General features: G+C 45.5%; 1 protein-coding gene and 1 pseudogene across 3 annotated transcripts in view; both read right to left on the bottom strand.

The window, feature by feature from the left end:
• The window catches only part of afg1lb (AFG1 like ATPase b), a 267168-nt gene extending 240351 nt beyond the window's left edge, over positions 1 to 26817 (bottom strand). For all 3 annotated transcript variants that reach the window (XM_072499963.1, XM_072499964.1, XM_072499965.1), the window contains exon 1: positions 26683 to 26817. In XM_072499963.1, the coding sequence (XP_072356064.1) occupies positions 26683 to 26797 (115 nt within the window). In that variant the 5' untranslated portion in view covers positions 26798 to 26817. The remainder of the gene's footprint in view (positions 1 to 26682) is intronic.
• LOC140411014 (elongation factor 1-alpha 1 pseudogene) lies at positions 2542 to 4185 on the bottom strand (annotated as a pseudogene).
• Positions 26818 to 27072: the final 255 nt, after the last annotated feature.

Here is a 27072-nt window from a genome sequence, read left to right as displayed (position 1 = left end):
GTACATGATACCCCAGAGACCCCCCTCCAGGTCTCCAGCTCCTCCCGTCCACTGCCTCGTGTAAAACTCCTCCTCCCAACCTCGGTTCCCTCCCCCCAGCTTTCCACCCCGGCTAGACCACTCGGACCCTGTTCTGCCAGGCTCCGATGGCCGCAGCCCCTCCCCCACCTCACTCCCGTTCACTGGCCGGCTTAAACCGGCCAGCGTGGAGGCCCCCGCCCGGGTCCCTTTCCCCCTTGCCCAGCCCTAGGAAAGCCAATAGATCCCCTTTTAGCACACAAACCCCGCATATCCACCTACACCCCAAAGAGCCCTCATTTCGAGTGAAAGTCCCGTCCCTTCCCTTGTCCAAATATATACAACATTGGCTCCTTTAGCCTCTACACCCGCGCGCAGTGATACAAAAACGAAGAAAATACAGTCATGACGTTACATTGGCACATGGCCATTCCTCAATTGGTCAGTTCTGCCAGTCCTTCTGCCTTCGCAACCTCCTCTGCTGCTTCCGCCGTTCCAAAATAAAAGTCCCTGAGCTTATAAGTCACCCTCAGCTTCGCTGGATATACAATGCCGCACTGCACCTTGCTAATGTACAGTGCCCTCTTCACCCGGTTGAAGGCAGCCCGCCTCCTCGCCAGCTCCACCGTAAAGTCCTGGTATACACGTATACCAGCTCCAGCCCACTGCACCACCCGCTTCTGCTTGGCCCAGCTCAGGACCTTCTTCACACTGTACCTACGGAAGCACAGAGTCACTTCCCTTGGCGGCTCACTCGCCTTTGGTACAGGCCTCCACGACCGATGAGCCCGATCCAGTACATATCGGGAGGAATCCTCCCCCTCCCCCAATAGTTTTGCCAGCATCGCGGCAAAATACTCAGTCAGCTTCGGTCCTTCAACTCCTTCGGGCAGCCCCACAATCCTCAAATTCTGTCGCTTGGATCTGTTTTCCAGGTCTTCCATTTTTCCTCGCAGATCCTTGTTAGTGTCCATCACCTTCCGCATCTCTTTCCCCATCGAGGCAAGTTGATCACTGTGCTGCAATAACGTCTCCTCCACTTCCTTCAATGCCTCCCCTTGGTCTCGCACCTCCGCCACTGCGCTCGCCACCGCCGTCATCACCGGGGAAACCACCTCCTCCACCAGCGCACTCAAAACCTCCCTCATCTCCTTCCTCACCGTCTCCATGCATTTCGCAATCTGCGGCAACTGCTTTTCGAATTCCGCAGCCATCACCTTAGTTATTTCTTCAGCCGTAAGCACTGCGGCCTCCCCTGGTGCTCCAGCCTCCATTTTCTTTGCTGACCCCGCGGTGACCTTTCCACTCCCCAACGGACTTACAGACGCTTTTTTCACGGCCGTTTTTTTTGACATCCTTCTTCTCTGTGCACTGTCTCCCGACTTTTACTGCTGTTGCTGGCCCTAGGACCGGGCGTTACTCCTCGAAAATGCCGTTCCCGAACGGGAGCCCTCCAACGCACGGCTGCCTCCCGCCCGCCGTCACCGGAAGTTCCATATGCCTTCTTAACCACTTTATCTACCTGCCCTGCTACCTTAAGGGATCAGACATGCACACCAATGTCCCTGACACTCGGTGCTTCCCAGGGTCCTGCCATTCATCAAGGCCCTTGCCTGGTTTGTCCTGCCCCAGTGAATCACCTCACACTTATCCATATTAAATTCCATTTGCCACTGATCAGCCGATCTGACCAGCCTGTCTGTATCTTCCTGTAATCGGGGACAGCCACAGGAGGTGGCGTTTGTCTAAGTGCAACAGCAGCTCACATTTGCTCAGCTGCTGAATCACTTCGACCCTGCAAAGCCACTTCTGGTCACCTGTGTCGCCTCGTCCTACGGCATCAACGACATATTGTTCCATCAGATGAACGACAGTCGGGTGCATTCAATTGCTTTTGCCTCAAGGACACTTACCACGGCTGAGCGCAACTATGTCCAAATAGAGAAGGTCTAGCCGTGGTTTCGCCATTAGAAAATTCCACCAGCACCTCTACAGGCATCGGTTCATAGTGTTGACTGATCATATGTCGTTGCTGGGGTTGTTCAAGGAGGATAGGGCAGTTCCTCCCATTGCGTTGGCCAGAATTCAACGATGGGCCCTCATCCTGGCGGCATACAAATATATGTGCTGGAACACTGCCCACGGACACAGATAGTGCACGTGGACGCTTTGAGCAGAAATCCGCTCCCGTGAGCAGAGATCTGCTCCCGATGAGGCTGCCGAAGCCCCCCAGGGCCGATGAGGTCATCGCTATGATGCATTTCATGGACCTCCACAATGGGCCCCCCAGCGTGTTGAAGATGAAGCAGCTTGCCCGAAATTACATGGTGGACAGGTTTGGATGCAGAGATGGAGCGGCTCGCCCAGCAATGCAGCACATGCCAGGAGCAGAAGAAGCACCTGCCTGCAGCAACACTTTACCCCTGGGAGTGGCCGAGTCACCCATGGGTAGACCTCCATGCCAATTTTGTCGGCCCTTTTCTGGGGTCCATGTTTCTCCTCCTTATCTTTTTTTTAGTCAACAAGTTTTGTATATTTATTAGTTTAAGTTGTTACACAACCAAAACAGTTATCACCTAAGTGAAAAGGGCGTTTACAAATACATCAAGATTCTACCATTCCTCATCCTTTCCTTCTGAATTTCTTTCTATGTATTTTAATCAATATCCAGTCCCTCATCAATACACATATTTGGCTGGTAACAAACAAATCTTTTGGTGGTGTCAGTCTCAACTGGGCTTGCTGAATCAGAGTGGCCAATGGTGATATTCACTTCTTTAAAATTTTACTTGCAGCCTTGGTCGTTTTGACAGCAGATTCCTTCTTGGTAACACCTTTGATCACACCTACAGCCACAGTTTGTCTCATGTCACGGACAGCGAAACGACCAAGAGGTGGGTATTCAGAGAAGCTCTCCACACACATGGGCTTGGATGGGGTCATATCTACGATGGCTGCATCTCCAGACTTAACGAATTTTGGACGATCTTCCAACTTCTTGCCAGAACGACGATCAATCTTCTCCTTTAAGTGACTAAACTTACAGGCAATGTGGGCAGTATGGCAATCAAGTACTGGGGAACAGCCAGCAGCAATTTGTCCAGGGTGGTTCAGGATAATAACCTGTGCAACAAAGGAAGACGCTTCCATTGGTGGATCTACTGTGCTGTCACCAGTAACATTACCCCGACGGATATCTTTAACAGAAACGTTATTCACATTGAAACCAACATTGTCACCAGGTAAGGCTTCCGAAAGGGCTTCATGATGCATTTCCACAGATTTCACTTCAGTGACAAGATTGGCAGGAGAAAAGTGCACCAACATACCAGGTTTCATAATACCGGTCTCAACACGACCCACTGGTACTGTACCAATACCACCAATCTTATAGACATCCTGCAAGGGGAGACAAAGTGGTTTGTTTACAGGGCGTTCTGGAGGTAGAATGTGGTCGAGGGCCTCCAAAAGAGTGTGTCCAGTGGCCGTGCCCTCTTTCCTAGTAATCTCCCAACCTTTGAACCAGGACATATTTGCACTGGTTTCCAGCATATTGTCACCATTCCAACCAGAGATGGGGACAAAAGCTACAGTATTTGGATTGTAGCCTATCTTCTTGATGTATGTGGTGACTTCCTTTGTGATTTCCACATATCATTTTGCACTGTATGGTGGCTCAGTAGAGTCCATCTTGTTGATACCAATAATGAGCTGCTTCACACCCAGGGTGTAGGCCAGCAGAGCATGCTCTCTAGTTTGTCCATTCTTTGATATACCAGCTTCAAACTCACCCACACCAGCAGCAACAATCAGCACAGCACAGTCAGCCTGTGATGTCCCAGTAATCATATTCTTGATAAAGTCCCTGTGTCCAGGGGCATCAATGATGGTGATGTAGTACTTTGAAGTTTCAAATTTCCAGAGGGCGATGTCTATGGTAATATCACGTTCACGTTCAGCCTTCAGCTTATCCAAGACCCAGGCATATTTGAAGGATCCTTTGCCCATCTCTGCTGCTTCGTTTTCAAATCTCTCAATGGTTCTCTTATCAATTCCACCACATTTGTAAATGAGATGGCCAGTGGTTGTAGATTTACCGGAGTCAACATGTCCAATGACAACAATGTTGATGTACACCTTTTCCTTGCCCATTTTCAAGTCAGCGTGAATTTGTTTAGCGGTGGAGCTGCAAACCTCCCTTCGGTTGACTCGGAGACTAAAGGCGTTTCTCCTCCTTATCGATGCTCACTCAAAGTGGCTGGACTTCCTCTAATGTCGTCGACAACTTCACGGGCAATGGTCGAGAAGCTTCGGCTCTTGCTTAGTATTCACGGCATTCCAGAGGTACTGGTCTCGGACAACGGGATGCCGTTTACTTGTGCAGAGTTCGGGAATTACATCAGGACCGATGGCGGATGGCACGTGCGCACTGTCCCATATCACCCCACGTCCAATAATTTGGCCAAGCGGGTGGTCCAGACCTTCAGGTGTGGCATGCGCAAGCAGATCACAGGGTCCCTCGACATGTGGTTGGCGCATTTCCTTTTTTGCTGCGACACAACACCGCAGGCCGCCATCTGTATGATACTGGCGTATCTCCTTATGGGTCGTTGACTTCGGACTCACCCCAATATTGGCAGGAGGTTACATTGCAGACAGCAGCAGCTGGGGACATTCCTCTGCCGAGTATCCTTGTCTAGGTGGCGCAAGTTCGGTGACAGGACCAAATGGATTCCGGGCACCATCATTAAATAGACCAGGCCGTTGTGGTGCCAGGTTTGTGTGGGAGACAGTGAATTGGACAGGCTACTTGATTATCTCCACAGTAGGAGCTCCGTACTGTGCATGCCCTGTTGTAGATCCCTGCATGGCCCCTGGCGCCGCTATCGCCACCAGCACCATCCTACAGGGATCTCGGTGCCGAAATGCCATTTGCCACGGATTCAGACTCTGAGATGGAGGTGCCACCGCCAGATATTGCCAGTGACTAGTTTCCTGACGATCAGCCGCCGATGGCAGTACCTCCACGCCAGTCAATGAGGAAATGTCGGTCACCTGAAAAAAAGTACTGGGCTCCCCCACCGTACCCTCCGTTGGCGGATGCCTTTCCGGAATTTTTGAGGGTGGAGTGGGGCAAAAAAGTGTGTTGTAACCTACACTAGACCCATGGGGCCGATCCAATTTGGCTCCCCACAAATCTCATGGAATATGAGCTTCCACGTTTTGGGGGGGGGGGGGGGGGGGGGGGGGGAGAGAGAGAGAGAGAGAGAGAGAGAGAGAGAGAGAGAGAGAGAGAGAGAGAGAGTAAATCAGGATATAAAACCCTGGCCCAGAGTGTGGGCTGGGGGCGGGTAGTCCCTTCTGGGTACTTGTACATAGAGTCTTCACTTTGTTCCTTACGCTTTCTGTGTGGCTGCTCCTTGAACTCAAGAAATATGTTTTCAGTCCAATGAGGCAGGAATCACTGCTTGACCTGGTTCTTGAAAAGGAGGTCAACCAAATTGATCAAGTGCCAGGAGGAGAACATTTAGGGGACAATGATCATTGTATCACACATATAGGCTGACTATGGAACAGTCCAGCTTAAGAAAAATTAACTGGGGGGAAAGCCAACCTCAATGAGGTAGGAATGGATCTGGGCCAAATAAACTGGTGTCAAAGGTTGACAGGAAAAGCAGCTCCTTCAAAGAAGAGATGATTCAGGAACAGTCAAGGTATATTCCTTCGAAAGGGAAAGGTAAGGCAAACAAATCCAGAGCTCCCTGGATGTCAAAGGTTGTTGAAATTAAGGGCAACACAGTGGTACAGTGGGTTAGCCCTGCTGTCTCACGGCGCCGAGGTCCCAGGTTCGATCCCGGCTATGGGTCACTGTCCGTGTGGAGTTTGCACATTCTCCCCATGTTCGCGTGGGTTTCGCCCCCACAACCCAAAGTTCTGCAGGCTAGGTGGATTGGCCACGCTAAATTGCCCCTTAATTGGAAAAAAAGGAATTGGGTACTCTAAATTTATTTTTAAAAAGGTTGCTGAAATTAAAATAAAGAAGAAAACGTGTGCTTATGATAGGTGTCAGGTAGAAAATACAGTTGAAACCCAACTGAAAACAGAAGGTTCAGAGGTGGGATGAAGAAACAAATAATAGAAGCAAAGAGTGAGTATGAAAAGACACCGGCAGCCAACACAAAAGGAAATCCCAAAGTCTTCAATAGGCATATAAATAGTAAAAGCATGGTAAAAGAAGTAGGACCTTATAAAAGTCAAAAAGAGGATCTACACATGGTAGCAGAGGGCAGAGTTGAAGTACTAAATGAATACATTGTATTCGTCTTTACGAAGAAAGGAAATGCTACCCAGCCCATCGTACAAAATGAGGGAATTCAGGCACTAGATGGATTTAAAATGGAAAAGGCGGAGGTATTGTATAGGTTATCTGTACTTGGAAAGTTGGGGGGCATAGTAGCACAGTGGTTAGCACTGTTGCTTCACAGCGCCAGAGACCCAGGTTTGATTCCCGGCTTGGGTCACTATCTGTGCGGAGTCTGTACGTTTTCCCTGTGTCTGCGTGGGTTTCCTCCGGGTGCTCTAGTTTCCTCCCACAAGTCCCGAAAGACGTGCTTGTTAGGTGAATTGGACATTCTGAATTCTCCCTCAGTGTTCCTGAACAGGTGCCGGAATGTGGCGACTAGGGGCTTTTCACAGTAACTTCATTGCAATGTTAATGTAAGTCTACTTGTGACAATAAAGATTATTAAAAATAAGATTATATTATAGGCACTGAGTCTGGATGAAAGGCATCAAAGGTTACTGAGGGAAGTCAGAGTAGGAATTGCAAAGGCACAAACCATAAAGTTTCAATCTTCCATAGACTCCGATGCTACACCCTTGTTCAAAATGGATGCAACAATAAGCCCAGGACGGTCAGTTTAACTTTGGTGGTAGGAAAACCTCTGGAAACAATAATTCAGAACAAAATTAATAGTCACATGTACAAATGCAAGTTAATTAAAGAAAGCAAGCAGTGATTTCTTAAAGGAATACCAAGTTTAACTAACTTGGTGGAGTTTTTTGAAGTGGAAACAGAGAGGGTTGAAGAGGAAAATGCTGTAATGTGGTATATATGGTCTTCCAAAAGGTGTTTGATACTATGCCACTCAACAGACTTATGAGGAAAGCTATAGCTCGTGAGATAAAAAGGAACAGAAACAACAATGACACAAAATTTGGCTGAGCAACAGGAATCAGAGAGCAGTGGTTAATGGGTGTTTTTCATGCTGGAGAAAGATTTCTAGTGGTGTTTCCCATGGGGTCAGAGTTGGAACCCTTGTTTTTCCCAATAGAAAGTAATTCCCCCGATCTCAGCATAAAGGGCACAATTCCATAGTTTGCAGATGATACAAAACTTGGAAGCATTATGAATCATGGGAAGGATAGTGAAGGACTTCAAATTGGTGGAATGGGTGGATAGGAGACAGATGAAGTTCAATGCAGAAAGTATGAGGTGAATTTAGTAGCAATACATGGAGGGACAAGAGAAATAAATGGTATAACTCTAAAAAGGGGTGGAGGGGCAGAGGAACTTGGGTGTATATGTGCATAAATCATTAAAGATGGCAGACAGGTTGAGAGAGTAGTTAATAAAGCATAAAGTATCCTAGGCCTTATCAATAGGGGCATAGAGTAAGCAGATTAATGTTGAATTTGTACAAGTAATTTGTTTGGCCTCAGCTAGAATACTGTGTCCAGTTCTGCTGCCTCGCAAAAGAAGTGAAAGCAATGGAAAGTGTGCAGAAAATATTCAGAAGATTGGTTCTAGAGATGAGGAACTTCAGTAATGAACATAGGTTAAACCATAAAACGTAGCAGCAGAAGTAGGCCATTCAGCCCATCAAGTCTGCTTTGCTATTCAATGAGATTATACTGATTTAATGTGATGTAATAACCCTCAACTCCACTTTTCCGCCTTACCCTCGATTCGCTGACTGATTAAAAGGCTGTCCACTTCAGCCTTGAACATACTCAACGAGCCAGCCTCTCCAGCTCTCTGCGGTAAAGAATTTCACAGATTCACTACCCTCTGAGAGAAGAAATTCCTCCTCATCCCTGCATTAATAATAATAATAACTTATTGTCACAAATAAGCTTCAATGAAGTTACTGTGAAAAGCCCCTAGTCGCCACATTCCGCCGCCTGTTCGGGGAGGCCGGTACGGGAATTGAACCCGCACTGTTGGTCTTGTTCTGCATTACAAGCCAGCTGTTTAGCCCACTGTGCTAAACCAACCCCTAAATGGGTGACCCCTTACTCTGAGATTATGCCCTCTGGTCCTAGACTCTCCCACAAGAACACAAGAACTAGGAGCAGGAGTAGGCCACCTGGCCCCTCAAGCCTGCTCCACCATTCAATGAGATCATGGCTGATCTTTTGTGGACTCGGCTCCACTTTCCCACCCGAACACCATAACCCTTAATCCCTTTATTCTTCAAAAAACTATCTATTTTTTTCTTAAAAACATTTAATGAAGGTGCCTCAACTGCTTCACTGGGCAAGGAATTCCATAGATTCAAAACCCTTTGGGTGAAGAAATTCCTCCTAAACTCAGTCCTAAATCTACTTCCCCTTATTTTGAGGCTATGCCCCCTAGTTCTGCTTTCACCCGCCAGTGGAAACAACCTGCCCGCATCTATCCTGTCTATTCCCTTCATAATTATATATGTTTCTATAAGGATCCCCCCTCATCCTTCCAAATTCTAACGAGTACAGTCAGAGTCTACTCAACCTCTCCTCGTAATCCAACCCCTTCAACTCTGGGATTAACCTAGTGAATCTCCTCTGCAACCCTCCAGCGCCAGTACGTCCTTTCTCAGGTAAGGAGACCAAAGCTGAACACAATACTCCAGGTGTGGCCTCACTAACACCTTATACAATTGCACCAGAACCTCCCTAGTCTTAAACTCCATCCCTCTAGCAATGAAGGACAAAATTCCATTTGCCTTATTAATCACTTGTTGCACCTGTAAACCAACTTTTTGCAATTCATGCACAAGCACACCCAGGTCTCTCTGCACTGCAGCATGTTTTAATATTTTATCATTTAAATAATAATCCCTTTTGCTGTTATTCCTACCAAAATGGATAACCTCACATTTATCAACATTGTATTCCATGTGCCAGACCCTAGCCCATTCACTTAACCTATCCAAATCCCTCTGCAGACTTCCGGTATCCTCTGCACTTTTTGCTTTACCACTCATCTTCGTGTCGTCTGCAAACTTGGACACATTGCCCTTGGTCCCCAACTCCAAATCATCTATGTAAATTGTGAACAATTGTGGGCCCAACACTGATCCCTGAGGGACACCACTAGCTACTGATTGCCAACCAGAGAAACACCCATTAATCCCCACTCTTTGCTTTCTATTAATTAACCAATCCTCTATCCATGCTACTACTTTACCCTGAATGCCGTGCATCTTTATCTTATGCAGCAACCTTTGGTGTGGCACCTTGTCAAAGGCTTTCTGGAAATCCAGATATACCACATCCATTGGCTCCCTGTTATCTACCGCTCTGGTAATGTCCTCAAAAAATTCCACTAAATTAGTTAGGCACGACCTGCCCTAAATTAGTTAGGCACGACCTGAGTCTGCCCAATGGGACAATTTCCATCCAGGTGCCTCGCTATTTCTTCCTTGATGATAGATTCCAGCATCTTCCCTACTACCGAAGTTAAGCTCACTGGCCTATAATTACCCGCTTTCTGCCTACCTCCGTTTTTAAACAGCGGTGTCACGTTTGCTAATTTCCAATCCGCCAGGAAATGAAAATCGCTTATTGTCACGAGTAGGCTTCAATGAAGTTACTGTGAAAAGCCCCTAGTCACCTCATTCCGGCGCCTATTCGGGGAGACTGGTACGGGAATTGAACCGTGCTGCTGGCCTGCCTTGGTCTGCTTTAAAAGCCAGCGATTTAGCCCAGTGAGCTAAACCCGCCCCTGAGTCCACCCCAGAGTCTAGTGAATTTTGGTAAATTATCACCAGTGCATTAGCAATTTCCCTAGCCATCTCTTTTAGCACTCTGGGATGCATTCCATCAGGGCCAGGAGACTAGTCTACCTTTAGCCCCATTAGCTTGCCCATCACTACCTCCTTAGTGATAACAATCATCTCAAGGTCCTCACCTGTCATAGCCTCATTTCCATCTGTCACTGGCATGTTATTTGTGTTTTCCACTGTGAAGACCGACCCAAAAAACCTGTTCAGTTCCTCAGCCATTTCCTCATCTCCCATTATTAAATCTCCCTTCTCATCCTCTAAAGGACCAATATTTACCTTTGCCACTCTTTTTTGTTTTATATATTTGTAGAAACTTTTACTGTCTGTTTTAATATTCTGAGCAAGTTTACTCTCATAATCTATCTTACTCTTCTTTATAGCTTTTTTAGTAGCTTTCTGTTGCCCCCTAAAGATTTCCCAGTCCTCTAGTCTCCCACTAATCTTTGCCACTTTGTATGCTTTATCCTTCAATTTGATACTCTCCCTTATTTCCTTAGATATCCATGGTCAATTTTCCCTCTTTCCACCATCCCTCCTTTTTGTTGGTATAAACCTTTGCTGAGCACTGTGAAAAATCGCTTGGAAGGTTCTCCACTGTTTCATCATAAAGTCTTTGCTCCCAGTCTACCTTAGCTAGTTCTTCTCTCATCCCATTGTAATCTTTGTTTAAGCACAAAACACGAGTGTTTGATTTTACCTTCTCACCCTCCATCTGTATTTTAAATTCCACCATATTGTGATCGCTCCTTCCGAGAGGATCCCTAACTATGAGATCATTAATCAATCCTGTCTTATTATACAGGACCAGATCGAGGACCGCTTCTTCCCTCGTAGGTTCCATTACATACTGTTCTAGGAAACTATCGCGGATATATTCTATAAACTCCTCCTCAAGGCTGTCTTGACTACCTGGTTAAACCAATCGACATGTAGATTAAAATCCCCCATGATAACTGCTGTACTATTTCTACATGCATCAGTTATTTCTTTGTTTATTGCCTGCCCCACCATAATGTTACTATTTGGTGGCCTCCAGACTACTCCTATCAGTGACTTTTTCGCCTTACTATTCCTGATTTCCACCCAAATGGATTCAACCTTATCCTACATAGCACCGATGTCATCCCTTACTATTGCCCGGATGTCATCCTTAAATAACAGAGCTACACTACCTCCCTTACCATCCACTCTGTCCTTCCGAATAGTTTGATACCTTCGGATACTTAACTCCCAGTCGTGACCATCCTTTAACCATGTTTCAGTAATGGCCACTAAATCATAGTCATTCACGATGATTTGCGCCATCAACTCATTTACCTTATTCCGAATACTACGAGCATTCAGGTAAAAGTACACTTATGTTGGCTTTTATACCTCTGTTTTGAATCTTAACATCTTGATCAGTAACCTCTCCTAAGAGAGGAAACAACCTCTCAGCAACTACCCTGTCAAGCCCCCTGATAATCCTGTAGGTCTCAATGACCTACATTATTCTACCTTTCATTATTCTAAACTCCAATGAGTACAGACCCAATCTACTCAACCTCTCCTCATAAGAAAATCCCCCCATACCTGGGGTCAACCTAGTGAACCTCCTCTGGACGGCATCCAATGCCAGTATATCTTTCCTGAGATAAAAAGGGACCAAATGGTTCACAACACTCAGGTGTGCTCTAACGACTGCCTTGGATAGTTTTAGCATGACTTCCCTATTTTTATACTCCATTCCTTTTGAAATAAAGGCCAACACTCCATTTGCCTTCCCAATTACCTGCTGAACTTGTATGGCAGCTTTTTGTGATTGATGCATGAAGACCCCCAAATCCCTCTGAGCTGCAGTTTTCTGCAGTCTTTTCTGATTTAAATATTCAGCTCCTTTATTCTTCCTACCAAAGTGCATAACTTCACATTTGCCTACATTATATTCTATCAAGAACAAAGGACAAAGAAAATTACAGCACAGGAACAGGCCCTTCGGCCCTCCCAGCCTGCGCCGATCCAGATCCTTTATCTAAACCTGTCTTCTATTTTCTAAGGATCTACTTCCCTCTGTTCCCCGTCCGTTCATATATCTGTCTAGATGCATCTTAAATGATGCTATCGTGCCCGCCTCTACCACCTCCGCTGGCAAGGCGTCCCAGGCACCCACCACCCTCTGCGTAAAAAACTTTCCACGCAGATCTCCCTTAAACTTTCCCCCTCTCACCTTGAAATCGTGACCCCTTGTAATTGACACCCCCACTCTTGGAAAAAGCTTGTTGCTATCCACCCTGTCCATACCTCTCATAATTTTGTCCCCCCTCAACCTCTGTCTTTCCAACAAAAACAATCCTAATCTACTCAACCTTTCTTCATAGCTAGCACCCTCCATACCAGGCAACATCCTGGTGAACCTCCTTTGCACCCTCATCCTTCTGGTAATGTGGAGACCAGAACTGCACACTGTATTCCAAATGTGGCCTAACCAAAGTCCTATACAACTGTAACATGACCTGCCGACTCTTGTACTCAATACCCCGTCCGAGGAAGGCAAGCATGCTGCATGCCTTCTTGACCACTCTTATCGACCTGCGTTGCCACCTTCAGGGTACAATGGGCCTGAACTCCCAAATCTCTCTGTACATCAATTTTCCCCAGGACTCTTCCATTGACCGTATAGTCCGCTCTTGAATTAGATCTTCCAAAATGCATCATCTCGCATTTGCCTGGATTGAACTCCATCTGCCATTTCTCTGCCCAACTCTCCAACCTATTTATATTTTGCTGTATTCTCCGACAGTCCTCCTCGCTATCTGCAACTCCACCAATCTTAGTATCATCTGCAAACTTGCTAATCAGACCACCTATACCTTCGTCCAGATCATTTATGTATATCACAAACAACAGTGGTCCGAGCACGGATCCCTGTGGAACACCACTAGTCACCTTTCTCCATTTTGAGACACTCCCTTCCACCACTCCTCTCTGTCTCCTGTTGCCCAGCCAGTTCTTTATCCATATAGCGAGTATACCCTGAACCCCATCCGATTTCACTTTTTCAATCAGCCTGCTATGGGAAACTTTATCAAACGCCTTACTGAAGTCCATGTATATGACATCTACAGCCCTTACCTCATCAATTAACTTTGTCACTTCCTCAAAGAATTCTATTAGGTTTGTAAGACATGACCTTCCCTGCACAAAACCATGCTGCCTATCACTGATAAGTCTATTTTCTTCCAAATGTGAATAGATCCTAGCCCTCAGTATCTTCTCCAACAGTTTGCCTACCACTGATGCCAAGCTCACAGGTTTATAATTCCCTGGATTATCCCTGCTACCTTTCTTAAACAAAGGGACAACATTAGCAATTCTCCAGTCCTCCGGGACCTCACCCGTGCTCAAGGATGCTGCAAAGATATCTATTAAGGCCCCAGCTATTTCGTCCCTCGCTTCCCTCAGTAACCTGGGATAGATCCCATCCGGACCTGGGGACTTGTCCACCTTAATGCCTTTTAGAATACCCAAAACTTCCCCCTTCCTTATGCCGACTTGACTTAGAGTATTTAAGCATCCATCCCTAGCCTCAACATCCGCCATGTCCCGCTCCTTGGTGAATACCGATGCAAAGTACTCATTAAGAATCTCACCCATTTCCTCTGACTACACGCATAAATTCCCTTTTGTCTTTGAGTAGGCCAATCCTTTCTCTAGTTACCCTCTTGCTCCTTATATACGCATAAAAGGCTTTGGGATTTTCCTTAACCCTGTTAGCCAAAGATATTTCATGACCCCTTTTAGCCCTCTTTATTGTGCGTTTGAGATTTGTCCTACTTTCCCGATATTCCTCCAAAGCTTCATCAGTTTTAAGTCGCCTAGATCTTATGTATGCTTCCTTTTTCATCTTAGCTAGTCTCACAATTCCACCCATCATCCATGGTTCCCTAATCTTGCCATTTCTATCCCTCATTTTCACAGGGACATGTCTGTCCTGTACTCTAAAATCAACCTTTCCTTAAAAGACTCCCACAATTCAAATGTGGATTTACCCTTAAACAGCTGCTCCCAATCCACATTCCCTAGCTCCTGCCGAATTTTGTTATACTTGGCCTTTCCCCAATTTAGCACTCTTCCTTTAGGACCACTCTCGTCTTTGTCCACGAGTATTCTAAAACTTACGGAATTGTGATCGCTATTCCCAAAGTAATCACCAACTGAAACTTCAACCACCTGGCCAGGATCATTCCCCAATACCAGGTCCAGTATGTCCCCTTCCCGAGTTGGACTATTTACATACTGCTCTAAAAAAACTCTCCTGGATGTTCCTTACAAATTCTGCTCCATCTACGCCTCCAACACTACATGAGTCCCATTCAATGTTGGGGAAGTTAAAATCTCCCATCACGACCACCCTATTGCTCCTACATTTTTCTATAATCTGTCTACATATTTGTACCTCTACTTCACACTCGCTTTTGGGAGGCCTGTAGTAAAGTCCCAACAATGCACCCTTCCTATTTCTTAGCTCTACCCACATTGCCTCAGTGCTCGAATCTTCCATCATGCCCTCCTTAATCACAGCTGTGATATCATCTCTGACCAGTAATGCAACTCTTCCACCCCTTTTACCTCCCTCTCTATCCCTCCTGAAGCATCTATACCTTGGGATATTTAGTTGCCAGTCTTGCCCTTCCCTCAACCAAGTCTCAGTAATACCAATAACATCATATTCCCAGGTACTAATCCAAGCCCTAAGTTCATTTGCCTTACCTGCTACACTTCTCGCATTGAAACAAATGCACCTCAGACCACCTGTCCCTTTGCGTTCATCATCTCTTCCCTGTCTACTCTTCCCCTTAGTCACATTGAGTTTATTATCTAGTACCTTACTGGCTTTAGTTGCTGCCTCTTTACTGACCTCCAGCTTCCTAATCTGGTTCCCATTCCCCTGCCACATTAGTTTAAAACCTCCCCAAAAGTGTTAGCAAAAGCACCCCCTAGGACATTGGTTCTAGTCCTGCCCAGGTGTAGATCATCCAATTTGTAATGGTCCCACCGCCCCCAGAACCGGTTCCAATATCCCAAAAATCTGAACCCCTCCCTCCTGCACCATCTCTCAAGCCATGTATTCATTCTGACTATTCTTGAATTTCTACTCGGACTGTCTCGTGGCACTGGTAGCAATCCTGAGATTACTACCTTTGAGGTCCTACTTTTTAAAACTTATCTCCTAACTCCCTAAATTCTGATTGTAGGGCCTCATCCCGTTTTTTACTTAGATCGTTGGTGCCTATATGCACCACGACAACTGGCTGTTCACCCTCCCCCTTCAGTATGTCCTGCAGCCGATCTGGGACATCCCTGACCCGTGCACTCGGGAGGCAACATACCATCATACCATTCGGGAGTCTCGTTTTCGACCACAGAAACGCCTGTCTACTCCCCTTACGATTGAATCCCCTATGACTATAGCCCTGCCAGTCTTTCTCCCGCCCTTCTGTGCAGCAGAGCCAGCCACGTGCCATGAGCCTGGCTACTACTGCCTTCCCCTGGTGAGTCATCTCCCCCAACAGTATCCAAAACGGTATATCTGTTTTGGAGGGAGATGACCGCAGGGGACACCTGCACTGCCTTCCTGCTCTTTCTCTGCCTTTTGGTCACCCATTCCCTGTCTCCCTTACCAATCCTAATCTGCAGTGTGACCAACTCACTGAACGTGCTATCCACGACCTCCTCAGCATCGCGGATGCTCCAAAGTGAGTCCATCCGCAGCTCCAGAGCCGGCATGCGGTCTAACAGGAGCTGCAGCTGGACACACTTCCCGCATATGAAGGAGTCAGGGGCATCGGCCGCATCCCTGAACTCCCACATTGAGCAAGAGGAGCATAACACGGGTCTGGGATCTCCTGCCATTTTTACACTCCCAACAGTAAGGTTTTTTAAAAATTTACTCCCCTTCTCAGCAAGCACTCACTCAGCAACCACTGCGCCCCACACGATAACACCTCTGGGAAAAGAAAAACGACTTACCAGTCACAGCCAATCACTTACCTGCAGGCTGTGACGTCACAGTTCAACTTCTTTCTACTTCTACCTGCCCTCGAGTCTACCTCTTGATCGTTACTCGGCTGGGTTCCTTACAGTGATTGTCTTTTTTTTGTGTTAGAGGAGGAGATAGGGAGTGAAACACTGAAGAAGTGTTTCAGGTTTAACTGTCACTTGACAACAGCTCCTCCACAAACCACCTTTTGGATGCAGTGATCGCAATGCACGGATGCAAATTTTCCCCGCAACAGCCAATCAGCAGATCCGCTCTACTGCCCTCTGCTGGACGCTTGCCTTGACTTGAACACCTAGGGTGTCTTGCTCAGGTACACTTTCTGGATGCAGTGACCGCAATGCACAGATGCAGAATTTCCCCGCAACAGCCAATCAGCAACTCCGCTCTACTGCCCTCTCACCTAACCTGTCTATAGCCCTCTGTAGACTATTGTGCCATTCACATCACTTGCCTGCCCACCTACTTCTGTGTCATCCGCAAACTTGGCAATAGTACACTCACTTCCCTCATCCAAGTCATTAATATATACTGTAAATAATTGTGGTCCCAACACGGATCCCTGTAGCACTCCACTAGTTACAGGTTACCATCCTGAAAATGCCCCATTTATCTCAACTCTATAAGATCATACCCATTAACGTCAACTTGTGTTAATTCATTTATTTTGCAAAGAGTCATTACTTTTGCCTTTTTAACATTTTTCCCCTTTCACCCTATCTGCTGCTGTTTTTTAAATGTTTGTACACTCTGCCCCTTCCGGTCACACTGTGGGTGTCCTAACTTAAATAGCGGTCTTGTAATGCTGCCATATCCTTTTCCTTTGTAACCTATGCACCCTCTCTTCAGAACCATCCGCCCTCTATTTAGTTTAAAGCCCTCCCAACTTCTTTAGTTATGCAGTTTGCAAGAACACTGGTCCCAGCATGGCTCAGATGTAGGCCATCCCACAGGTACATCCCCCAATTTCCCCAGTACTGATGCCAGTGCCCCAAAAACTGTAACCTACTTCTCCCACACCAGTCTTTGAACCTTGTATTCATCTCTAATTTTATGCACTCCATCCCAATTTGCACATGGCTCAGGTAATAATCCAGAGATTATAACCTTAGAGGTTCTGTTGTTGAATTTAATGCCTAGCTCCTCAAACTCTCTACGTAGAACCTCTTTCTACCTACGTCATAGGTGCAGACATGGACCACTACAACAGGATCCACCCTCCCCACCCCAAGTTCCTCTCCAACCCAGAGCAGATGTCCTGAACCCTGGCACCGGGCAATCATCTGGACTCTGGCTCCTTGCTATAGAAAACAGTGTCAAACCCCCTCACTTTGCTGTCCCTTCCTACCACTACATTCTTATGTTCTCCACCCACTTGAATGGCATCCTGTACCTCAGTGCCATGGTCAGTCAGCTCATCCACCCTGCAGTGCCCACTCTCATACAAACAATCTACCCACTCTCATACAAACAAGCTGAAGGATTCAAACAAGCTGAAGGAAGCACAAATCTGTTGGACAATTGGAGCGGCTGACAGTCCTGGGGAATTTGTGACTGTTTTCCTTGGAGAGGGGCGAGAGGAGATTTGATAGAGACATTCAAAACAATGAGTGGTCTGGACAGAATAGATAGGGAAAAGCTGTTCCCATTTGTGAAAGGATCGAGAATGAACTCTCAGATTTGAAGTAAGTAGTAAAAGAAGCAAAAAAGTGATAGGCGGAAAAGCTTTTTCACACAGTGAGTGGTTTGGGTTTGGAATGCGTTGCCTGATAGTGTGGTGAAGGCAAGTTCAATTGAAGATTCAAAGGGAATTAGACACTTATCTGGAAGGGAAGAAAGGGCAGCGTTGCATGGACAAGGCTGGGGAATAGCACTAGGCGAGTTGCTTAATCAAAAGACAATGGGCAAATTGGCCTCCTCCTGCACCATAACAATTCTTTCATATTAATTTGCAGATTAAGTACTCACTAATTAAAAGTGGGACTGAGCATCTCACCGACTGGAAACAGACTGAATAGATTTGCTCAATTTATTAATGCCTCTTCTGGGCCTGTCACAATCTTTGGATTTTGGCGTGATATATCTTTTCAGGTCAAGGTCACAGCAAAATGCACGATCCCTTTAATCTGAAGTGCACCCTTTTCTGCACCATCCGTAATCAATCGATTGTGACCCAGGGATCCCTTTTCTGTACAATGGCCACCAAAATGATTTTTCCTGCAAGTGGCACATAACCACAAAGTTCAATATAGATGCTTTATGTTTTCTTCTTTCAATGGCTGCTCTCTGAAATGTAATCTTCTGAACTGTCCGGTCAATAAATTGTGCCTCACTAAAAATTGGACGGAATATTATAATTGCGCCGAACTACAACTTGGCTATTTTTAAAAATAAGTCACATTGAACTTGATCTATACAAAACACCAATTACCTAGATTTTGCACAAGTTAAAAAGACTGCCATACAGGGTCAACAAAAAACAGATACACTTTCCCACAGGGGTGGCAGGGAAAATAAAAAATAATCAGAACTGGACTGCTCTCTCACACTGCCTAATGATCAGTGAAAGAGCAGAATTTCCAGAGCCTGGGAAGAGGGTCACAGAGTTCAAGATAGAATGCATGATTGAGTTACATCCCAAGAACACTGGAGGATTTAGAACATCATAAATATAGCAAAATGTGCTTTGTTGTGGAGAAGACAACTTTCACTGCTCCAAATATATTTCTAAACTGTTGATAAGCAAACAGAGCATTCAGGAAAGAAAAAGCATCCTTTACCACGGCACATCTCACTACTTGCTTCAGGCATAGTGCTCTCCAGTATTTGGTTGCAAAAGCGCATGGGCACGAACATGCAGTTTATAAGAAAAGGAAAAAGACACTCTTTGCAAAATTCCAACCAGGTCACTGACTGAATTATCACAACCCTAAAACACTCCTCACGTGGATTGCAGGTTCTCTCAAGATGATGGAGCGCTTTAGAAAGAGATCTCTTGCTGCCAAAGCTTCAATTGTATTTGAAGGATACATTCAAAGGTCTGAACCAATTATTGTGGGAGGATTTTTAATTGACTACGTCTGGAGACATAAGTTATGACAAAATACATGAACAAGTACAAAAAGAAAGAAGTTGGATTTATAAAAGGGCTTTATCCCATTCTCAGGATGTTTCGCGGTGATTTACAAGCTGTGGATTACTTTTAAAATGCAGCCAATTTTCACACCCCAAAATTGCATATGAATAAATCGGATCTTTCTGTTTCGGTTGGTGTTGATTGAGGGCGGAAAATTCTTCCACAGAAAAATCACTTTCACTCACACAGGCCAGGATTTTCCGTCCCTTCCCGCTGGTGGGATCTTCTGATCCCGCCGAGGACACACCCCCATGCTAGGTTCTGTGGAGGAATAGCCGGCAAGCAATGCAATTGGCCATTGATTTTAGTTGGTCACTGGAATGAAATACCTTTTGAAATGTTAAGTCTCTCCGGGGATCTTTACAAAAGTACATGGAAGACATTACGTGATAGGCAGGGTATAAAAGCTGCTGGCGGCAAATGTCAGCACTGTCATACTCAATGAATCGTAACATTGGTTGGAAAGAAATAGAGGTCAGAAAACAGCTTAATCTCTTCGGGGAGGTAGTGGTGTAGTGGTATTTTCACTGGACCAGTAGAGGCCCAGGGTAATGCTCTGGGGACCAGGGCAGTTGGTGAAATTTGAGTTCAATAAAAATCTGGAATTAAAAGTGTAATGACGATTGTTGTAAAAATCCATCTGGTTCACTAATATCCTTTGGGGAAGGAAATATGTTATCCTTACTTGACTCCAACGGAAATTCTTGGCCTGTGTGAGTGAAAGTGATTTTCCAATGGATCAATTTTCCTCCCTCAATCAACATTAATGAAACAGAAAGATCCAATTTATTCATATGCCTTCAGGGATAGGCAGTAAATGCTGGCCCAGCCAGCAATGCCCATATCACATGGACGAATAAAAAAAAGGATTGTCATACAAAGAGAGATTGGGTTGACAAGGCCTATATTCACTGGAATTTAGAAGAATGAGAGGGGGTCTCATTGAAACATATGAAATTCCGATCGGGTTGATGGACTGGGTGCAGGATTGTTGTTCCTTCTGGAGATCTGGAACAAGGGGTCATAGTCCCTGGCTATGGGATAGGCCATTCAGAAATGAGATGAGGAAAAGCTTCTTCGCTCAGAGGGTGGTGAACCACTGGAATTCTTTACCTCAGAAGGCTTTAGAAGCAAAGTCACAGAGTATACTGAAGGAGGAAATAGATAGATTTCTAGACTGTAAAGGCATCAAGAGTACAGTTAGATAGAGAATCAGCCATGATCATAGAACCATAAAATTCCACAAGTGCAGAAGGAGGCCATTTGGTCCATCGAGTCTGCACCAACCCTCTGAAAGGCTTTTGACAGAGTCAGACAACTGAATCTGTGGAAACAACTGTTCACGTCAATTTGGGTGACAACTCAAAATTGGTTCGTTGATATGGGTAAATTGAACATGGTAATCTTGTAATTCCTAATCTCAAAGGACCTGTACATAAGCAGACATCAGTGGTACACACCGCCTAGCATTGCTGTCGCCCGAGTCAGAAGATTCTGGATTTAAGTCCCTCTCCAGGACTTGATTACAACAATCAAGACTGACATGCCATTGGAGTACTGGGGGGCTGCTTGACTGTCAGGGGATTGTCGGGAGTGCTGTCTTTCGAATCAAACATTAAACCAAGACCCTGCCTGCTCTTTCAGTGAACGTAAAAGATTCAAGACACTCGGGTTAATGCTGGTATCCTACCCAATACTTATCCCACAATCAAAACATTACAAAACAGATGATCTGGTCATTATTATACTGCTGTTCACAAGTCCTTCCGGTGCGTAAATTGGTTGCTGCATTTCCTACCTTAAAAAAGTGACTCCGTTTAACTTGCACGCAATTGGCTATGAAGTGCTTTTGGACATCTTGTGGCCAGAAAAGGAGCTAGAAAAAAATCAAATGCTGTGCTTCACTACTGAGATGAAAGACCAGTTCTATGAGGAAAATGGCCCTGCTACCACAGGAGCAAAAACAGATCCTGGGGCATGGCCTTCCTGCCTCAGACATCAATGTCTGGGAAAGATAAATGAAAACAGATAGAGACTACTTGAGCTTTAATGCTACCACAAACTCTGTTAACTAACACCTTCTGGCAAAACAAACCATACCACAAGGAGGTCCTAGAGACATCCAAGATCAGGGCCTAACAACTGGAACTGACCATCACCAGATGTGGCTCTCTCAACAGAATTCTTTTTTTAAGAAAAGTATTTTTATTGAAGTTTTTCCATTTTAACAATTTACCCAACAAAACCACAGGAATGGTACAGCACAGCCAAAATGTTTCAACATACGTACAGAGGAAGACAGAAGAACAGCAATACGCATGGCGCAGTATAATCACTAAGCAAAACTCTACTTGGCACCTCTATACGCATTACAGGAGAAGATGGGAGAGGAGGACAAGGCCAGGAAAAAGTTTTTTTTTAATGTAATATATATATATATTCTTTCAAATTTAGAGTACCCCAAAAAAATTTCCAATTAAGGGGCAATTTAGCGAGGCTAAATTCATCTACCTGCACATCTTTGGGTTGTGAGAGTGAGACCCACGCAGACATAGGGAGAATGTACAAACTCCACACGGACAGGGACCTGGGGCTGGGATCGAACCCGGGACCTTGGCGCCGTGAGACCGTGCCACCCAACCATGAAAACATGGTAAAATGGTGCACAACTTCCTCCACAGCAATTGCCCACAATGACCATAAGAATTCAGGATAAGATCTTTGTGCCATGTTCAGACGCGCACCAGAACATATCTTCTCAATTCCAGAAGTACCAACAACACTCTGTAATGTCCTCCTATCAGACCAGTCTGTACCCTTGCAGGAGCCAACCATGGCTTCTTTAAACTCACAAAAACAGAAATAAAGAAATGACAGAAAAAAATTGCAAGAACACGTACATACACGTACTAACATCTCAAAGTTTGCAGATGATACCAAATTAGGTGGGAGGGTGAATTGTGATGAGGATGCAGAGATCCTACAGCTTGATCTGGACAGGTAGGGCGAGTGGGCAAACCAATGGCAGATGCAGTATAATTTGGATAAGTGTGAGGTTATTCATTTTGGAAGCAAAAACAGGAAGGCAGATTACTACCTGAATGGTTGTAAATTGGGAGAGAGAAGTGTGCAGCGGAACCTGGGTGTCCTTGTGCACCATTCGCTGAAGGTAAGCATGGAGGTGCAGCAGGCGATAAAGAAGGAATGTTGGCCTTCATTGCGAGAGGTTTCGAGTATAGAAGCAGGGATGTGTTGCTGCAATTGTACAGTGCCTTGGTGAGGCCACACTTGGAGTATTGTGTGTAGTTTTGGTCTCCTTCTCTGAGGAAGGATGTTCTTGCTCTCGAGGGAGTGCAGCAAAGGTTTACCAGACTGATTCCAGGGATGGCGGGACTGTCATATGAGGAGAGATTGACTAGATTAGGATTGTTCTCGCTGGAGTTCAGAAGAATGAAGGGAGATCTCATAGAGACTTATAAAATTCTAACAGGACGAGACAGGGTAGATGCAGGGAAGATGTTACCAATGATAGGTGTGTCCAGAACCAGGGGTCACAGCCTGAGGATTCAGGGTAAACCATTTTGGACAGAGATAAGTAGACACTTCTTCACACAAAGAGTGGTGAGCCTGTCGAATTCATTGCCACAGGAAGTAATTGATGCTAAAACTTTGAATATATTCAAAGAGACGGCTGGATATAGCATTTGGGGAGAATGGGATCAAAGGCTACAGGGAGAAAGCAGGATTAGGCTATTTAGTTGGATGATCAGTCATGATCGTGATGAATGGCAGAGCAGGCTCGAAGGGCCCAAAGGCCTCCTCCTGCTCCTATCTTTTTTGTATCTACACCACAATGTGCAAAAAAAAACCTCCAAACTCAGGCACTGTACAGAATTATCATCATTCCACAAATTTATACAGAGAGGACCAGCAAATATTCACGCAACAGGTTCAGATTATAGTCAGTGTGGTCAGCGCCTCACAACGAATCAACCAAGACAGGATAAAAAAGGAAAACTCCCAGTAGTACAGGGTCTTAGGATAAAAAGGACCAGGACACAACCATAAGCCCATGATCCTCTGGTGCATGCCGTTCACCACAGACAAAAAGAAAAATCTTCTCATTCAGAACTCACTCAGCTTCTCATCACATCTCAGCTAAGAAGGAACGTCCCAAACATAAGAGGACAACAAAATTCCAACCGCAGTGGAGGCGCGGAGGAGGTGTTTACCTCAAGGTGGAAGTTGTGCGTTGTATTCTTTAAGGAGTATTGCGTCATCAGCTAGAGATGGGGTGGGTTCATTTTATTTTCCATATGGGGAGGTGAAAAACTGGAAGGGGCGGGTGTTTGTTCGTGGGGTGCAGGGAGGGAGGGGTTTGTTTCCTGTTACCACGGCTGGCTTGTGTATTTCTTGGTTATGTTTATATTGAAAATGTCTTCAATAAAATGGTTTTCCAAAAAAATACCAACCACAGTACAGGACCTGGTCCAGCCTCGTATCCTTGTGCATTTAGGAGTCATCAAACAAAGGATATTCATAACATATTAAGACTCAGCCTCTCAGAGCACTCCTCCGAGAAGGTACATCACAAGCATGAACTCAATACAGAAAGCTCCAGCTGGGGGCTTTCCTCAATCCAAATGAGAACTTACCTAGCCTGACCAACCACCATCATACCAACCATCCACCCATCATTCTGCTGTGGCTCTGCTCATCCTTTCTATAAACAATGTGAGGGTGTCATAAATGCACTCTCTCTTTGTAAATCCAAGATTACAGCCTGTAAAAAAGGGCAAGACTATGCACAAACCACATTACCAAAACAGTATTGTTGGTGCCAAAACAGGGTAACAGGCAACCCTCGCCTGTGCTCACATATCGTACACCCTTGTCAGGAAACAAATACAGTAATATGAAAACAACATCCCCAGGGCCTTTTTCCTAAAAATAGATAAAATCATTATACCGTTTGTATGTGTGTGTGTGGGGTTGATGGAGAGACTGGAACTACCAAACGGACAGGAGCTACGACATTTACAAGTCAAAAACTTTCTCCGCATGGGTAGAGTGCTCGTTCAGAAGATCGGTGCAGACTCAGTGGGCCGAATGGCCTCCTTCTACACTGTAGTGATTCTATGACAGTTGCTCAGCCTTGCACACAAGACAAAGATGTGGCAAACCCTCATCGAAGATTTGCTCTCGCTAACAATGCCGAACAACACCATCAGCGGCAAATGGGCAGACCCTCTCATGCCTGACATAGTCCAGAATGCTGCCATATCGCCATCTATCAGCATGAATGTTGTTACGCTGGAGGTTCTTGATAGCTTCACATATCGAGGCACAATTATAACCAGCAACCTGTCACTTGATGCTGAATTCATCACATGCACTGTAAAAGCTGCAGCTGTTCTGTCCAAGCTACATGAGAATGTGGAACATCAGCATCTTGACTGAGAACACCAAATGGGAGTATACCAAGCTTGCATCCGGAGCACACTCCTTGACAGTGATGAGACCTGAACAACACATGCTTGCCAGAAGAAAAGGCTGAGCAGTTTTGGAGTCTCAGACATATCCTTGGCATCCCTTGACAGGACAATGTCATCAACTCAGAGGTCCTGGGGCATGCAATTTTTATCAGCACACACTCAGTGCTAAGCCTACAACATCTTAGCCTCAGCCTCGTTCATCGGTGGATGACGGCTATTTCCCCAAAGGCCTTCTGAATGCTGAATTCGCCACTGCATCATGATCACCTCTGTTACCAGGACACCTACAAGCGAGATATGAATGTAGCAATTGACACTGACAACTGCGACACAGTCATTGACAGCCTTGATCTCTGTTGGCTGACTGTTTGGAAAGGAATTGGAAGAGGTGAGGAGTAATAAAAAGCTCTGCTGGCCGAGAAGTGAACCCAGAAAAAATAGATGCTCGTGAATCGTGCAGCTTCTCAGCCATTGTCTTTCTCAGTAAGAAATCTCACAACAGCACGTTAAAGTCCAACAGATTAATTTGAAATCCAAGCTTTCGGAGCACTGCTCCTTCATCAGGTGAAGTGGAGGCTGGTTCACAATCACAGCACATATAGGAGAGACACAATTGCAAGATAATTGCAGATTGGAATGTGAAGGATGTGGGTTCTTCCTGAAGCCAGTTCCGCAAGCTTTCAAGTAAAACTCCTGAAAAATGAACTACACTGGACTGGACATGATGCCAGCTGTCCAAAAAGCATTGTCCCCACCAGTCCGTATTTTCAACTCTCAAATGGGCAGCATTCCATGGGAGGACAAAGAAAATATGTCAAAGGCACTCTGCAGCTCTTGAAAAACAGCAACATTGACATTAACAACTGAGAGGAGCTTGCTACCAACTGTTCTAAATGGCGACAAATTGTCCATCAAGCTGCATCATGCTTTCAGTCAAATTGCCTCACTGATGAGGCAAAGCAGCAGCATTGAAGGAAAGAAAAGGAAGAAAACCTTACATCCGGATCCCATTATCTCGTAGGGCATCCAGCCCCATGAACCCAAAGATCGCAGATCAAGAATTGGCCTGTTTAAATGTTTGTGTATATATGTTTGAAATAAAATACATTTTTTTAAAAAAGAATTGGCCTGTTCACTCACATCAAGACCATGGCAGAAACTGCCACCCTGAGGACACCTCGTCTTAGAATTGGACAGCCATCAACAACTTATCTACATATATAAGTTTTATTTAACACAAAAGATCTGGCATTCATCATAATATCGTTGACAACCCCAACAGATCCGTGCATTATACAGCCAATAAATAATTTTGAAATGTTGCCATTGTTGTAATATCCAGAGATAAGTTTTAAGCAGCATCTTAAAGGAGGGAGAGGCAGAGCGGTTTCGGGAGACAATTCTAACACTGGACAGCTATAGGCCATGGGAGCAAAAGGTGGAATGAAGAGAAATCCGATCTGCACAAGAAGCTGGAATTGAAGGGTGCAGCGTTATACCAGTATTGTCGTTACCGAGAATGCAGGGATTTAAATAAAAGGATTAAACTTGAGTCATCAACCTCCTTGCTGAACAGCTACCTCTTTTTTTAAACCGTAATTGAATTTTCCGGCTCAGCTCAGCCTGTTCCATGATCAATGTCTACTTTTCCTGTCCATTATTCGGAGACCAAAATTACAGGACAGCAACTATGCCAACCGCATTCGCTGGGTGTTGCTGAATCAAGGAGGATGTGACCTATTAAAAGGTATCACTTTTAAGGTAGATTGATGACATTGAAAATAGTTTACAACACGGACTCCGCACCCTCGGTCGGGCTGTCTGTCTCCCGGCCTTTCCCACCCGGTCACTGTCCACCCAGAACCGGCACCGACGGATGGCGGCGGGGACACCCGGCCTGATCAGACCCCGGGGCCCCGCCTCATCAACCTTGACCGCCTTCCTCACCTTTAAAGGAGCCCCGGTTTGTCGGGCACAACTTGTGTTTTAACCGACGGGTTTCAGCGTTCAAAAGGCTCGACAAACGCCCGATGGAAACCAAGGGCGTTCTGGAGGCTGCCATTTTGCAGGCTGTCAACAAGAATGAACTTTATTAAGTTGTGTGTGTGTGAGGTGGGACGGTGCTGCTGCTGTGACAGGTGGTCTGTTTATTGCCTTCTGGAGGCACCTTTCGTGGGGGGGCGGGGGATCTCTGCGCCAAGCTCCAGGCCGTTTAAATAAAATGTGGGGCAAATTTACAATTTATTCGTTCCATCGCATTTTTAAAAATTCATTCATGGGATGTTGGCATCACTGGCAGAGTCGAGAGTTATTGCCCATCCCTCATTGTTCCATTCT

This window comes from Scyliorhinus torazame, chromosome 4, assembly GCF_047496885.1.
Source record: "Scyliorhinus torazame isolate Kashiwa2021f chromosome 4, sScyTor2.1, whole genome shotgun sequence".
NCBI lineage: Eukaryota > Metazoa > Chordata > Chondrichthyes > Carcharhiniformes > Scyliorhinidae > Scyliorhinus > Scyliorhinus torazame.
This window is presented reverse-complemented; position numbering and strand designations above follow the sequence as displayed.